Genomic DNA, 14212 nt, shown 5'->3' with positions numbered 1-14212 from the left:
TTTTCAGCTCGTGGTGTTCTCAGCTCGTGAATGTTTGTATCGCGTGGGGTATAGCAGCGCTTTCCGTGGTACGTAATCCGAGACGAGAGCTGAAAGCTATTTATATTACCTACGCAGTACGATGAAAGAAAGGTTATGCCGGAAATGGTTCCGCGGAAGTGAACGAGTTGTAGCTGAAGTCATGACCGTCTTGCCAAGAGCTTCCAACCCGACGCAGATAAAACGCGTGCACGAGCGGTAGCCAGGAAATATCCAAGTCAAACAGTCATGGCAGAAGCACGTGCATTGGACCATGCGATTCCATCGCACCTACAAACCGAACGCACCATCCCCGCAAAGACGCCAGATGGATTCGTGCCGCCCTTTGCGTCGTATACTGCTAGATTCCCGAAGGAGGTGAAGGATCTCGTAATGGCCATCATCGGAGTTCAGCACGAAGACAGCATCGATCCCCAAGGACCTGCATACCAAAAGCTGGTCTCAATCGTTGAGCAGGGGTCCGAGAAATCCAAGCCCAAGTACTGGGAAGCCGCGGCAGTCACCGACAATCGAGGCTTTCGCAATGAAGTGGTAATTCCATACTGGCAGACCAAGGCCGACTTCGAGGAATGGAGGAGCGACAGCGGCTTCGATGCATGGTGGGCCGACCTGCGAGCAGAGTCGGAACGAGGTTGGTTTATGGAAATATTCTTCCCAACCCTTGACCGGTTCGAGACTGTCTTCTCCGACAATGTAGTACCGGACGGCGCAGCTTATATGCGCTCCTCAGTGTCGGGCGAGATGCAACAACACTTCTATTGGGGTTCGATGCGTGACAGGCTCGCAGCGGCGCAGACTGATCACCTGATTGGTGAGCCCGCTTTCCCCAAACCGTCTGCGGAACAGGTCAAGAAAGGCGACACGAGAAAGCAGCGCATCACAGTGTCAGGCAGAAAGAACCTCGCTGTCATCAGAAGTGGCCAAGACTGGTCCAATACGAATCCGAGTGAACGCAAACTCTACCTCGAGACCATGCACCCTGTGCTCACCAAAGGCATGGAATTTTTGCGAGACAAGGGCGAAGAGGTCGGCTGCATCAGTAACCGCTTCATGGAATGCATGCACAAGACGTCGCCCGAGCAGAACACTGAACGCACCTTTGGCCTTGGATATTTTGACGATCTCAAGTCGCTTGAAGGCTGGAGCAAACAGCACAAAACACATCTCGACATCTTTGGTCGATTCTTCCAGTACGCTTCAGAGTTGCAGAGCAACATATCACTGCGATTGTTTCATGAAGTAATGGTCCTCAAGCCTGAACAGCAGTTTTTCGAGTATATCGGTTGCCATGACACTACGGGAATGCTGGCTTCTGTGTAGAACAAATCTTATCACCCAGCATTCTGGTTTCGATGCTTTTGAAGCTCTTGCAAAGCTGCTCAATCACTTTCGAATTCATGGCGACATCTCATGGGCAACATTTCTCATGAGATACAGTTTCTCCTTCATATCCTCACGTTGCAGAGAGTTTCCTTCGGCATGACTTGCAAATCCGCACTGTGGCGGGATAGAGAGTTCATTGATTTGCTTATTCCCGAGTCTTGTTCGATACTTTTGCGAAAAAGTCTACAGCTTTGTATACTCTACCGATCATTGAGATCTGTGCGAGTGATCGAGTACGCCTTGCAAGCTTCGTCTCGTTGTGATTTCACCGCAATCAGATGCCACCTCAATCTGATGCGACAAGACATTTGGTGTGACAAGGCGAGGTTCCTCGTAGACAGGATCTATTCTAGTCTATTGATGATGGCGTTCTTCCGAAGCATGAGGTCGACCCAATCCGCACTTCTATGTCATGAAAGTGTAGTAGAGTGACGCGACAACAGTCGTCCCAATGACTGTCCAGCCCGTTCTGATAACATGCTGGTTCTTGAACCCAATACCAACATCCCATGTCAAGTGTCTCAGTCCATTGAACCCGTGAAAGAAGAAGGGAAATGCAACGAAAGCCTTTACACCCATCTTGATAACAGTGGGCCACGCAGCAACTGCTGCAACCATGGATGTAGTGTCCATGTGCCATCTGGTGTAAGGAGCGATAAGGTAAGCGATGCCGAAGATGTAGAGGGAACCAGCTAGAGTAAGGCCTGTAATACGTTGCAGGGTCGAGGTAACCGAATTGATTTGTGGTTTGTAGATAGATAAGTGGAGTGAGACGGGGCGTCGTATACGTTGTTCAGCGATTATTTTGGCGGCTTGTTCTTGCGATATAAGCCTACGTGATGTTTGTTAGCAAAGGATATGATGGGGATGAGGGAGAGCTTCAGTTGAGCTGCTATGACGTACCTCCGCTGGACTAGATGACCTGTAGGCTGCAACCTAAAGCTAGGTCCCGTAGCTCGACGGAGACCAAGCTGAAAGATCCGCTGGAAGTTCATTAGAAATTTCGAATATATGTATCTATCAGTTGATGGTGTCGTTCAGTGATGTAGTAGTGTAGTGGTGATGTCGCAGTGAATAGTTCAATCATCCGAATTTAAGTGGTCTGAGTTGCCGAGAAATTGGCCTGCTCGCCTGTGTTATCATATTGGGTCCCATTGCGATCATACCACAGTAGAAGGATTGCGGCGTCGTTCCATGGCAAACAAATCGATATATTCGATGTCGTAGCCTAACAAGGCTGTCATGCAACCGAAGAGAGTGGAGAATAGTGGCCTCTTCAAGCAGTGCAAGATAATCCGAGACCTTATCAAATTGCTACCTACACCATTTTTAATCTGCTATAGCTCTACTAGATACGGATGATCAATTGCAAACGTGTATGTTGTGATAGGCGTATCAGTTGTTGTTGATAGCTAGTTTGGGTACTAAGTAGTTGCTGCTTATTTTGATCTTTCGGTTATATCGGTTGTATGAGAGCAAGGCTGCAGAAGCCATGACTTCGGCTAAGCTAAAGCAACAAGCCACTGCAACGGTAACAATGACGACCTACCTTGATGAGAAAAGGCAGTAGCTTTGCAGCACAAAGAACTGCAGATGAAAGATAACGGAAACAATCAGCACAACAACTTCCCGCACCTCCGCGTGCAGCAAGCAGTCACGTGATCATGGCGCGGAAGACGGCTAGGAACCACTCGCTCTCACTATTTCCCGCCAACATGAACAACGGAAGCCACTCTTCACTTGTTGCGTTGTATCTCTATTCTTCTGCGGCTGCGACATGGCTAGGCCACCGGCAGCTCACCGCATTTGCATACAGAGACTGTGAGACGACAGCTCAGCTCCATTGCGCCACGAGGCCCGAAAAGGTACAGTGTACTGCACGGCAGTATTCGGAGCTGAATAGTATATCTACATATGACAGAGGCATTGGTAGGTTTTACTCAAAGCTGCCACTATAGCTTACTGTGTAGGATGTTCATTAACCATAAGTATGACACAGCCCTCTCGAGCTGGGATCGCGGCGCGACTGTTAGCCTCCGAATAGGCCCGAAATGGATTGTAAGCATTTCGAAGCACAGCCACGGCTGTAAAGCGAGTGGGCCTGGCAGAGGGCGCAGCGTCTCGAATGCGTCTGCTGCAGCCAATCAAAACCCCCCTTAGTGACTCAGTTCCAGTAATGAAACTTAACCCTCTCACCTCCACGGTTTACATAGCAGACATGTCTTTGACTCAATCATCAAAGCGCGGCGTTGATAAGTCCCGCGAAGAACGGTGTGTCCAGGCACACTATACATTGACACCTTTATTTCCTCCAACCTGAGTTCTAAGAGAGAATCGAAAAAGAAAAAAAAGGAATGGCGCACTGCAATGACCTTCACCCACAGCCTTTCTCCATCCGAATCGAGTCATCCAACGGTTTTTCATACCCGCTACCCGGCCCCCCGCCATCTCCCACACCCCGGACAGATCTCGCGGATACTCCCTTTCCCTTTCTTTCCCTCCCCCGCGAATTGCGTGATTTGGTCTATAGTCACACCTTCCACGATCGCGGGATCCACTATCGCGACCGCATAAAAGCTGCCACGCGATGGAGCCCGCGGCGAACACTCGCCTCCCACCTCAACCTACTGCTCACAAACCGCCAAATCCACACAGAAGCCCTATCCGCACTTTTTCGCACACGGCCAGTCGAGATTTCTCCACGCACACTGCACCGGACGCGGTCTCAATCAAATCAGCTCTCACTCTCGCACGCACTACGCTCATTCCCGCTCGCGCCCGCGCGCCTGGTGACGCGGGTTCAGATTGTATACCATGAGTATTCTCTTTATGTCCCCTCGAAATTTGTCTATCCTGCCCCAGCGGCCAGCGATGCAGAACTCATGTTCTTCATGTGGGAGCGCATAGTCCGCGATGCGTGGACGCTGAAGGAACATTTCCCCCAGTTGAAGAGATTCGACGCGTGGTCTCGCATGCTGAGGCAGAAAATGGCGTATACATTTTGCGCCGATCAGCGCGATTGTCATACCCTTGATGAGGTGGAGTGGCGCCAGAGAGTGGATCGAGTAGCAACAAGGCTGGCGAGCTGGCTTGAACGAGAGCTAGGCGGTACGGAACTTGTTCCACCGCAGTGGTTAAAAATCATTCTTAGCGAGATACCGCAGCCTATCACCTCACGTATAACGTTTTGGAGAGCACAGCCCGAGGTGCCTGACGACTCAAACGAGTTCTTCTTGCGGTTTCAGCACGAGGTGCTTGAGCAGACGCATCTTTTGCTTGCGAAGAAGAGAGGATTTACGCCTGAGGAGAGAGAGACGAGTGGGAGGATATGGTTGGAGGAGTGTAGTATGAAGAGAAAGCGGGGACGGAAGGGGTGGCATGAGGAGGTTAATGCAGTATAACACCGTGCCGAGAATGACTAGATGGCGATCTAGCCCTACCGGTGCTAAATCTTCTATTCTTGCCCACTGTAGCTAGAGTACGGCAATAGGCCGTCTCTCCCAAGTAGATATCTTGGGCTCGCATAATAAACACTTACACACTACTATCGTTAGATTGTACTAAGATTATTTCTTGTTTGCATCCATGGTTTACATTCTAAGAATCTACTAATTCTAACTCTACGAACGTACAACTCTCTTGAAAACCAATGCCTTTTTCGTATCCGGTGAACAGAGACTTCCTATTCCAACCTGCGCATATCTCTCCTTGCGACCATCAGGCATGCTAATATCATAATCCATAATAAACTTGATAAGTAGCATCTTGATTTCACTCGCAGCAAAGAAACGCCCAGGACAAGCATGTCTTCCATAACCCCAAGCGAGACTCTCTTCATGCGAGGAAACGAATTGAGCGCGTGCTTGCTCGGCCGGTCTGCTCGCTTGGATTCGCTGCTTGTAGTACCGGAAGCCGTCGAATTCATCGGTGTCGGTGTTCGGATCCCAGCTAGGAAGAACTTGGAAAGAAGGAACTTCGACAGAGACGCCGGTGGGGATTTGTTGGCCGTTGGAGAGGGTGATGGGCTTTAGGACACTACGGGAGAAAACACCTAGGACGCATATTAGCAGATTGAGATGAAGTGATGCAGATGGGAAAACGTACTGAGACCCGGTGGATAGCAGCGGTTAACTTCTCTCATGTATGAATCTAGCTTGACCATCTGTTGGAGGGCTCTGGGCGTCGGCACCCCGCCATGTTCAGCTAGGACAGTACTGATTTCCTCGCGTAGCGCGGGCACATACTCCGTTGTCGCAGCCAGTGTATAGAGTATATTTGTAGTTACCATGGTGGTTGTGTGAATAGCCGCAAAGGTAAGCAATAGCTGCTGTTTCGTGACATAATGAAGCGTTTCCGTGGCGTTCGAGGATTCAAAGCGCGCCAGCATCCACTGCAACATGTCATCTGGCTTCTTCCACGCAAGGTCAGATTTCTCGGCTTCTTGTCTTTGACGAATTATAGGCTCCACGCAGTCTTTCATCTTGCGCTCTATGGCTCGTAATCGTTGGCTCTCGGGGAGTCGGGGAGCAAGTATAGGCCGTAGCCAGGGACGCAATCGTCTAACCGCATTGATAACATGCGTAATCTCATGTGCGTAGTTGACTGCACAATCAAGGTAGGTTGGATCCCGGTCAATCTCTGGTCCGACGAAGATGCGGCCAGATACTTGGGTGACGATGTTGGCCAGGATCCCGTACAGCTGGATTGGAGTTGGGTTTTCGCAGCGCGGGAAGTAGTGATTCATGGAAACCTCAATCTCCTCACAGACTTGATCATTCATGCGTGCTTGGTTTGATTTAGCAATTGCTTTAGTTGTATCAGGGTAACCTGGACTTACTCAATGCAGGGGTAAGATCAGCCTGTACGGAATGAGCAAGGAATGTAAGGCTATACTCGATTTTCGTGTACTTCGCCTCCATGGTCTGTACACTGTCAGCAATCATAGCGGTGGTTGGTAAAAAATTGACTCTAACCTGCTTGGCCATCTTGTAAGGGCTCAGAACATCTTGTCCAAGTTTTCGTAGCTCGGGCAGAATGCTGGGTTGTAAAACCACAACATCGTTTTCGTAGAGCGCCGCAATACGATAGACCTTGTTTTTAAAATGATGTTCATGAGCCATTGAGTGCGTAGAGAGCTGAGTGTACTAGCCTTGTTAAATCCATTGACATAGACATTCTTCGCAGATGTCATATAGAATTGCCGCTGCTTCTCAGTAGTGCTGTCATCGAACATAGGCAACTTTGCCAATTTCACTCTATAGATGAGTTTGGGTATATATGCAATTATTGCAAGCACCAGATAAGCGAATGCAAATGTTCGCATTGTGTGCGCCGGAAACGCAGAAATTTGAGGCTCCATACTAGAAAACAAGTACGTTTGAAGTTGTGCAGAAAGAAATCAGTGACAATATCAGGATCTTATACCTTGTTTGGGTGAATGCAACGAGCGATATTGAGGCTCGGAAGCCGGATGCTGCGAAAATCCGTTGGAAAGTTCTTATCCGAGGGTTCCCACTTACATAGACGCGTACAGCCAAACATGAATATGGGCTACTAGTAAGGGAGTAACACAGGTTAGGATACTCAGGAATGGATGATACACCTAGATCACCCGAAGAAGTGCCAGATTATCATCTTTAGCATATTCCCGCATATACAAAACCTGTGTCGGTAACTATGGCAAGTAAGGCAACGGTTCACAGTGTCCCTTTTTCGTTGCTTGGTCGTTCAGGCAGTACAACATTGCAACTTTGTCATCTTGATTACTTCGCTGTTCGATCGTGCTTCACGCATAGGTGTGTCGGCAATTCGATGCAGCATTCCGATCAAAATTAGACGCAGGTTAGAGTTGGAATTCTCTCGCTCAAGATGCCGGTGCCGTAGCTAATTATCGATGGGCCGAAAGACTTCCGAGCATGTTTCGCTAGTGTACGTAGTTTACTGGCCAAGCCTATGCACACTTGGTCACCCTAGTTCTGACCTATCAAAGGACGCGCTGTACGAGGGCCTATCAGAGAACGCTCTGTACGATGAATGATCAGCCCAAGGTATACGCTATTTACGCGGCAGAAACGTGGTCCACGCTCTCCCAGTCGAGCTGTAGTGGAGTAGAGGATATCTGGCTAAGAGTACGAATGTCTCGAACGGGAAACTTACGCAAAAAAATGAGTTTCTTTTCTTGGGGGTCGAGTAGAAGGCGAAGTGTCTCCATTGGAGACCCAGGCAGAGCTCACTGTCAATTTCTATGGTTCTGGCGACGCAAAATAATGATGTTTGGATGGGGTTTAGATGTCAGTAGGGCTTGTTTTCGTGCCGATTGGTATGGATTGTAAAAGGATCACCACATTCCTACCTACATTCCTGTCAAGAAATCCCACACCACATTGGCTAGATTTATTTTCCCTTCCAAGCTCCAATTATATCCTTCATTGATGTCAACTTGACCTCTGGGAAGATCTCGTTCAGGCTTTCCCCCTTTGCCGGCTTCAGATCGAAGCCTCCATTATCAAACAATACTCCCAATGACGAGAGGGCACCCTGCAACTGTTCTTTAGGGAAGAATGGATACAAGTGTATATGAGAAGGGAGCTCAGTGACCTGACCCTTCTTCAGCATCTCCACCGAATCATGTTTAACGTCAAACTTGACAGCTTTAGTTTCCTCTGCCATTTGGATAACTTGATTCCACGTTGCTCTATCGCCGATGATGTAGTAAAACTTGCTCCACTTCGGTAGAGTCAACAGAGCAGCAGCCATGCGGCCAACGTCAAAGGTGTAGGTAAAAACCACGGGCACGTCACCTGAGCCTGGGATGGCGGCCACGTTGTTGGCCATGTCGAGAACGAAAGCGAGAGGTGGGAAATGTGTCTTTATACCCGGAGGAGCATAGTAATCCATGAACATGCCGTTAATCACCGATGTGGAGTCGAGAGAGGTGGCCTCGACAGCATGCAAGAGGGCAAGCTTGGCGGCGTCCAGAGGGGAAATCGCGGCAATTCTTGCGAAGGTTAGTTCAGTACTTAACGCTCACTCTAGCATTCATGTAGTTCAATGACCTACTCAGGCGAACATTTCACTCCCCAACAGCTGGGAATATAGCGCTTTGTTGTTTTCGATTGATCCGCAGCAGAAATCAAGGCTAGTTCAGGCTCGATGCCGCCCATCAAGTTCAATACTGCAATTACGGTTTCGACCTTGTTCTCTTCAAGTGTGCTGACGATGGAGCTGGTGTTGTTGTAATCTATGGCGACTATGCGGGTGCCGATTTCCTTGGCCTTAGCATCATCTTTCTGCCGGTTTTTGTTAGCCTTCGTAATGTAGTACCGCATCAGTGGTATTGCCTTTCGACCAAGAATGATCACTTCCTGGCCCCCGCGATTGAGTATTTCTTCAACGATTGTGCGACCAAGCTGGCCAGTTCCTCCCGCGACTGCTACGATGCCCATTTTGATATGTATGTACTAGATAAAAGTTCTTAGTAAACAAAGATTGTGTATCAAGGAGTGAGATGATCGTTGAATCAATGAATAGAGATTCTTGAATGTTTGCCAATTAGACATGAAGATATCATTTTATAATACTACTTAGCCCGTGTTGTTATTATTGAGAAACCGACCCTGTGAGCATTATCACAAATCATTCTCGATGTTGCGGACTCAACTGGCCGAGCCGGAAGTCTACGGAAGTCGACTTTGTCCGTGTTCCGGAGCATCATAACCAGTTTCGCGAGTTTTAAACACTAACGTACTACAGGTTATTGGTTGTTTTGAGTGTCACTGTCATAGATTTACCAACCTGCGTTAGAATAGGTAAGCGAGGGCTACTTGTGCTCCCGTATAAGCCGGAACCTGCACCTATCACTGCAGCCAAAACTTGAATAAGATATTTTGTGCCGTCTTGAACATCAGCTGTTGCGACCAATATGGGAGTTATACTAGCGACGGTGATGTGCGCAAATGTACATGTCAAGTTAGGATGACGCTAATTAGGTTAAAATGTACGTTCGACAAGAGTGCCCCACACCAGGACTCGGCGGACTACTACAACGGAACTTAAAACAGGGATTCAAGTTTTAAGCAGACCGCAGGTGTATGTGAATGTTGTGTCAGCAACTATGCGCCGAAGCGCATATAAAGAGTGAGCATTAGGGTCGGAGCCATGCTGACACGAGCTTGGGATGACTTGTATAAAGGGTCATTGGATGTAACCAAGCGCAATGCGCATTTACTCTTCATCTATCGCACTACTAGAATGTCAGCCTCCAGCTCTGCCAAACTCGTCGTTACCTCTGATTTCTGAATATCACGTGAAGTCGCATTGTTGTTGGCTGATCAACTATGCTGTATGCAAGGTCGCTTGAGATAACATGGCTGAAGCACAATATCACAAACGTGGGGAATATAAATGATGTAGATACGAATGGATATTGGGAAACTCTGCATCAGTTTCGCATCTTACCAACGTAGTCGCGTTCTGGCAACAGCAAGTCCACTCCCATCCTCCTAGCCTTGGAATTGCGATTCGCCAGGCCTGCATCCGCCAAGTCATGCATCATCGCCAGAAAGGAAAGGTTGGGGCTTTGGCGACGCTGTACCCTTGAATGGCTCTCTCTCTCTCCCGCCATATCTAGGACGGCTGTTATCTCCCATGCCTATATCGACCCACTTTTATTCACTGCGGGGGGTGGGTATAAAAACGCATAATGGCAAAGTCGTTCAGATAATCTGACCTACATTCGCTAGGACGACTATGGCGGCCCGCTCTATTCTGGTAATCGCATTGCTTGCAGCAAGGTCTGTGATAGCTACCCCTAGTAACATCCAGAGAAACCCGCACAGCGTTGTTTTGAGCGATACTGTTGGCCATACCGTCTTTGCGCTCGGAGATGTTTCGTACTTGGCAGATACAAAGCACCCCAAGGCAAGTGTACGCTGTACTACAGTCACATCTGACCGAGCGACTTCGATCCCTATTGCCTTGGTCAAGACGAATGCGACGCTCATCACAAAGGATACGTTGGAAAGCATCGTCTCCGCGTACCTCGAAGGCGATGATGTGTTCAGCCATGACTTCCTAGGCGGGTTGTACATTTTGTCACGGGTGCAGTCATCCCTTGACGCCTCTGCTGTTGAGTACATTGCTTCCTTCAACAGCAGCTTGCTCGTCCTGGATCCCTTGGTGACTGCAAACACGACGATCAACCAGGTAGAGCTGGAATCTTCCGTCGACCTCCCAGCAGGACCTTACCTCGCCTCTGTCGACGGGAGCTCGATAAGCTTTGCCACTGTTTATCGCTTATACCCCGATACATACAAGACGTTTCTGTTCGGAGCATATGGCGCTAATGACGGTGAAAATACACACTACCCCGTTGGCATGTTCTCGCCGAAATTTCAAGATCCATTGATACCGTCAGTTATCCAGTACTTAGCTGTCTCGTGATTGGGCGCAGAGAACTTTTACTAAGAGCTTCGCACAGTGTTCCCTCCAGGATCTACTCATGGGACGACCCTCGTCCCTTGGCTGGATCCCGCGTGGCTATCAAAGATCTCTACGACATCAAAGGGCTGCAAACAAGCGCGGGCAGCCATGCATGGTCATTCATTACACCGGTAGCAAATGGCACCGCGCCTTCGGTGCAACAGATTCTCAATCTAGGGGGCGTGGTGGTTGGAAAGCAGAAACTAGCTCAATTTGCGTCCGGGGCGAATCCGTGGGAGTGGCAGGACGAACAGTATCCCTTCAACCCTAGAGGCGATGGGTGGTTGACTTGCTCGGCTTCGTCGTCTGGAGGCGGATGTGCAGTCGCGGCGTATGAATGGTTGGATTATGCTGTGGGCAGTGATACAGGGTCTTCTATGCGAAGACCGGCTGCAGTGGCTGGTGTGTACGGGTATGTCTCTTCTACTCCGATATCATGATTTGGTTTTGCCCGATTGTCGAAACTAAAAGGCACACAATAGTCAACGTCCCAGCCAAGGTCTCATGTCCCTCGAACGCGTTATTCCTCTTGGTGCTGCAACGGACACGGCAGGTGTCTTCAGTCGCGATCCTCACAAATGGGTCAAATTTGCCAAAGCATGGTATGCTCCTCATTTGTACCAAGACACATCCACTACCGGTCTCTCACCCCTCGTTGTGCCGGACACGGATACATTCCCTAAAACAATCATCTATCCCACTGAATACCTGCCACTGAACAACTCGGCTGCCGAACCGATCCTGGAAAAGTTCATCGAAGACATGGCACGCGTGTTCGATATGCGTGTCAAGAAGGTAAACTTTACTGCTACTATCCAAAATGCCACAAATCCGATTGCGAGTAATTTTACCGTCATGAACCAAGCAACGAACACAATCAACTCATGGAGCTCATGGCTGGTTGTCGGCAAGCCCTTGATTACAGCGTGGAAAGACATGTTTGAGGGCCGTTTCCCGCCAATTGATCCTGCACGACGACCCGGATGGATAGGCTTCAACGAGAGCGTGACGAACCAAGCGAGCTATGATGCAGCTCTCGAGACCAAGAGGCAGGCAGTAGCGTGGTACGAGGACGAGTTCCAGTATAGCACAGCCGAGTCATGCTCCGAGTCGGTCATGCTGTATGATATCGGCACGGGTGGGCTGCCTTCGTTCCGCGAGCGCTTGCTTAACGAGTCGCCGGACGCATCCTATCTGGCTGTTCGGCCCGAGGGCGCTGCCGTGACGGGCGCGAGTATCTGTCCCATTTTTGGGTGTGCGGATTTCACGGTTCCTATTGGTCAGGTGCCATACCAGAGCAATGTCACGTTTCATAAAGAGATGGTGCCTGTCACGATTAACATGGTAGTCAAGAGGGGCTGTGATTTTGTCCTGTACAATATGATTGAGAAGCTGGCTGACGAGGGGATACTGAAGACGGTCAAGACTGGAAGGACTGCGTTTTGACAGACTGGATTCATCCATCACGGTGTTGGGTGCAAGCAAGCAACAGAGGCAGATGTGTGTGCTCAATGCCAGTCACCTGTCTTAGCAAAGTGGTCAACTACCCAACCATGCAACGTTGCTCTTAATAGCGTTTTAGTGGACGAACAAAACGGCACCGAAAATAAGCTGAGAGGAGCAGTACCTGGCGATGCCAAAGTGCGTTATTGTGAGCCTGGTGTGGCCCGGCAACTCTTTGCTACAAGAGAGCGGTCAATGCATCATTCTACCTGACGAAGAGCTACCACAACGCCATGTGCAGAAGCAAACAAGATAGTGTCAGATGTCTATAGTAACCCCCGAAACTTTTGAAAATCCCGTGTTGATGCAATATTAGAGGAAGGGGGTGAATGGAGAGGACAAGGAGAAGGTGCAGCAGATGGGGCAAATCTATGTTCTGTGCATGGTACATCGGTCGAGGGCGTCGAGGAGTTCCGGGCGTTCGGCTAAGGCCTGGCGGGCCTGGCTATAACTGAACCAATTCCGATTCCGCTTGTGCTGCTCGGGCCATTGGGCTTCCTGCTTCTCGACCGTGGCTTCAAAGAAATGGTACGAGGCCTTTGGGGCCTGCGAGGTGAGCTGGTCGGGCCTGCGCTTCTCGGGGATGAGGCCAAGGTCGTAGTTGATTTTGCATATTATGCCCGCTTCTTCCCAGGCTTCGCGTTTGGCAGCGTCTTGGGCGGTTGCTTCGTCCGTCTCCCAGCCGCCTTTGGGGAGGACCCAGCCGTTGCGTTTGGTCGACTGAATAAGTAGGACGTAGTACTTGTCGGCGGAGAGCGGCACCACACCGGCGACTAGGCGCTCGCCTTGGGAGCCGTAGCCTAGGACCAATCAGCCAGCTGCAGACAGAGAGAAGCGGCAAAAGACTAGCAGGTTTGGACTGGGGGGGTTGCGGAGGGCAAGCGCGTGTGGGGTCGCGTGAGCAGACTTACGCTGGTTGAGACGTCCTGTGCGTGACTGCATCGGCAGCTGTTGGGTAGCGGCCATGTCGCGACAGCTCGAAGGACAATGCAGAGGGAGAGAGGGAGAGGGAGAGTGGCGAACGGCAGGGCGTGGATGCGACTCAGTGGGACGCGACAGGAGCGCACGACGAGTTGGAGGAGCGCCGTGGGAGGAGCAGAGGGTCGCTAGGCGGTGTGAAATGAAGCCGAGCAAGCAGCGAGCGTGGCGGGCGGCGGGACGGGGAGCGGATGGGGGGACTCAAGCTTGGTCAAAAAAGGGGGGGGTGTGGTGGGAAGGCGAATGGCAGTGGCAGTGGCAGTGGCAGTCTTGTGGGCTGTGTGGGCTGAGCGAGGCTCAGTCCCGCGGGTGACGGGGCTGAGGAAGGTGAAGGAGCCTGCGGGCAGCAGAGAGGGACGGCATGGTGGATGGGGATGTTTTAGTAGGTGGTTCGGGTCAGGGACTTTTTTGCGTGCGAAACTAAGGACTGGCGGAAGCGTCACGGCTGTTGCCAAGGCCGGGCCTGCAGGCCTGCAGGAGAGCAGAGCATGAGCAGAGAGCTTGGTCCGGGGGCAGCCCTGGGCAGTGCACCATGTCGCCAGCCCACAAGGGGGTGGGCAGATTGAGCAGCCAGACAGAGAGGCGGGTAAGTAGTCATTGTGTACGCTGTGTGGGCGTAGTGCTGCATACACTACACTACTACACTACACTACACTACACTACACTACACTACACTACACACACCACCAGGCCGACAGCGAGGCAGCTGGCAGGATGGGCGAATGCACCGCCATGACGTACGAGGAGGTGCCTCGCCCGCCGTTTTGGCTGCCTGCGGCCGACGCCCACTAGAAGACGCCAGACGGGCCTCGTGTATGTCAAGCTGCCA

At 50.5% G+C, this 14212-nt stretch overlaps 7 protein-coding genes across 7 annotated transcripts; 3 read left to right on the top strand and 4 right to left on the bottom strand.

The window, feature by feature from the left end:
• Positions 1-267: 267 nt before the first annotated feature.
• Positions 268-1359, top strand: COCVIDRAFT_107266 (hypothetical protein; the record flags this gene model as incomplete). The annotated part of the gene is made up of 1 exon (XM_014698097.1): positions 268-1359. The coding sequence occupies one exon, from the start codon at positions 268-270 to the stop codon at positions 1357-1359; it is 1092 nt and encodes a 363-aa protein (XP_014553583.1).
• A 468-nt stretch (positions 1360-1827) lies between these two features.
• On the bottom strand, positions 1828-2417 carry COCVIDRAFT_18581 (hypothetical protein; the record flags this gene model as incomplete). The annotated part of the gene is made up of 2 exons (XM_014698066.1): positions 1828-2254; positions 2326-2417. 2 exons carry the CDS (start codon positions 2415-2417, stop codon positions 1828-1830), a joined length of 519 nt encoding a protein of 172 aa, XP_014553552.1.
• Positions 2418-3776: 1359 nt separating this feature from the next.
• COCVIDRAFT_107355 (hypothetical protein) lies at positions 3777-4823 on the top strand (the record flags this gene model as incomplete). Its single annotated transcript, XM_014698096.1, has 1 exon — positions 3777-4823. One exon carries the CDS (start codon positions 3777-3779, stop codon positions 4821-4823), a length of 1047 nt encoding a protein of 348 aa, XP_014553582.1.
• Positions 4824-5042: 219 nt separating this feature from the next.
• Positions 5043-6781, bottom strand: COCVIDRAFT_107373 (hypothetical protein; the record flags this gene model as incomplete). Its single annotated transcript, XM_014698095.1, has 5 exons — positions 5043-5473; positions 5527-6207; positions 6260-6344; positions 6396-6566; positions 6590-6781. The coding sequence occupies 5 exons, from the start codon at positions 6779-6781 to the stop codon at positions 5043-5045; spliced, it is 1560 nt and encodes a 519-aa protein (XP_014553581.1).
• A 1034-nt stretch (positions 6782-7815) lies between these two features.
• On the bottom strand, positions 7816-8867 carry COCVIDRAFT_107261 (hypothetical protein; the record flags this gene model as incomplete). The annotated part of the gene is made up of 2 exons (XM_014698094.1): positions 7816-8419; positions 8482-8867. The coding sequence occupies 2 exons, from the start codon at positions 8865-8867 to the stop codon at positions 7816-7818; spliced, it is 990 nt and encodes a 329-aa protein (XP_014553580.1).
• Positions 8868-10170: 1303 nt separating this feature from the next.
• On the top strand, positions 10171-12348 carry COCVIDRAFT_107337 (hypothetical protein; the record flags this gene model as incomplete). The annotated part of the gene is made up of 3 exons (XM_014698093.1): positions 10171-10832; positions 10901-11314; positions 11385-12348. The coding sequence occupies 3 exons, from the start codon at positions 10171-10173 to the stop codon at positions 12346-12348; spliced, it is 2040 nt and encodes a 679-aa protein (XP_014553579.1).
• A 426-nt stretch (positions 12349-12774) lies between these two features.
• COCVIDRAFT_40431 (hypothetical protein) lies at positions 12775-13371 on the bottom strand (the record flags this gene model as incomplete). The annotated part of the gene is made up of 2 exons (XM_014698092.1): positions 12775-13205; positions 13317-13371. 2 exons carry the CDS (start codon positions 13369-13371, stop codon positions 12775-12777), a joined length of 486 nt encoding a protein of 161 aa, XP_014553578.1.
• Between the last annotated feature and the right edge of the window lie 841 nt (positions 13372-14212).

Source organism: Bipolaris victoriae (assembly GCF_000527765.1).
Source record: "Bipolaris victoriae FI3 unplaced genomic scaffold scaffold_84, whole genome shotgun sequence".
NCBI classification, from domain to species: domain Eukaryota; kingdom Fungi; phylum Ascomycota; class Dothideomycetes; order Pleosporales; family Pleosporaceae; genus Bipolaris; species Bipolaris victoriae.
This window is presented reverse-complemented; position numbering and strand designations above follow the sequence as displayed.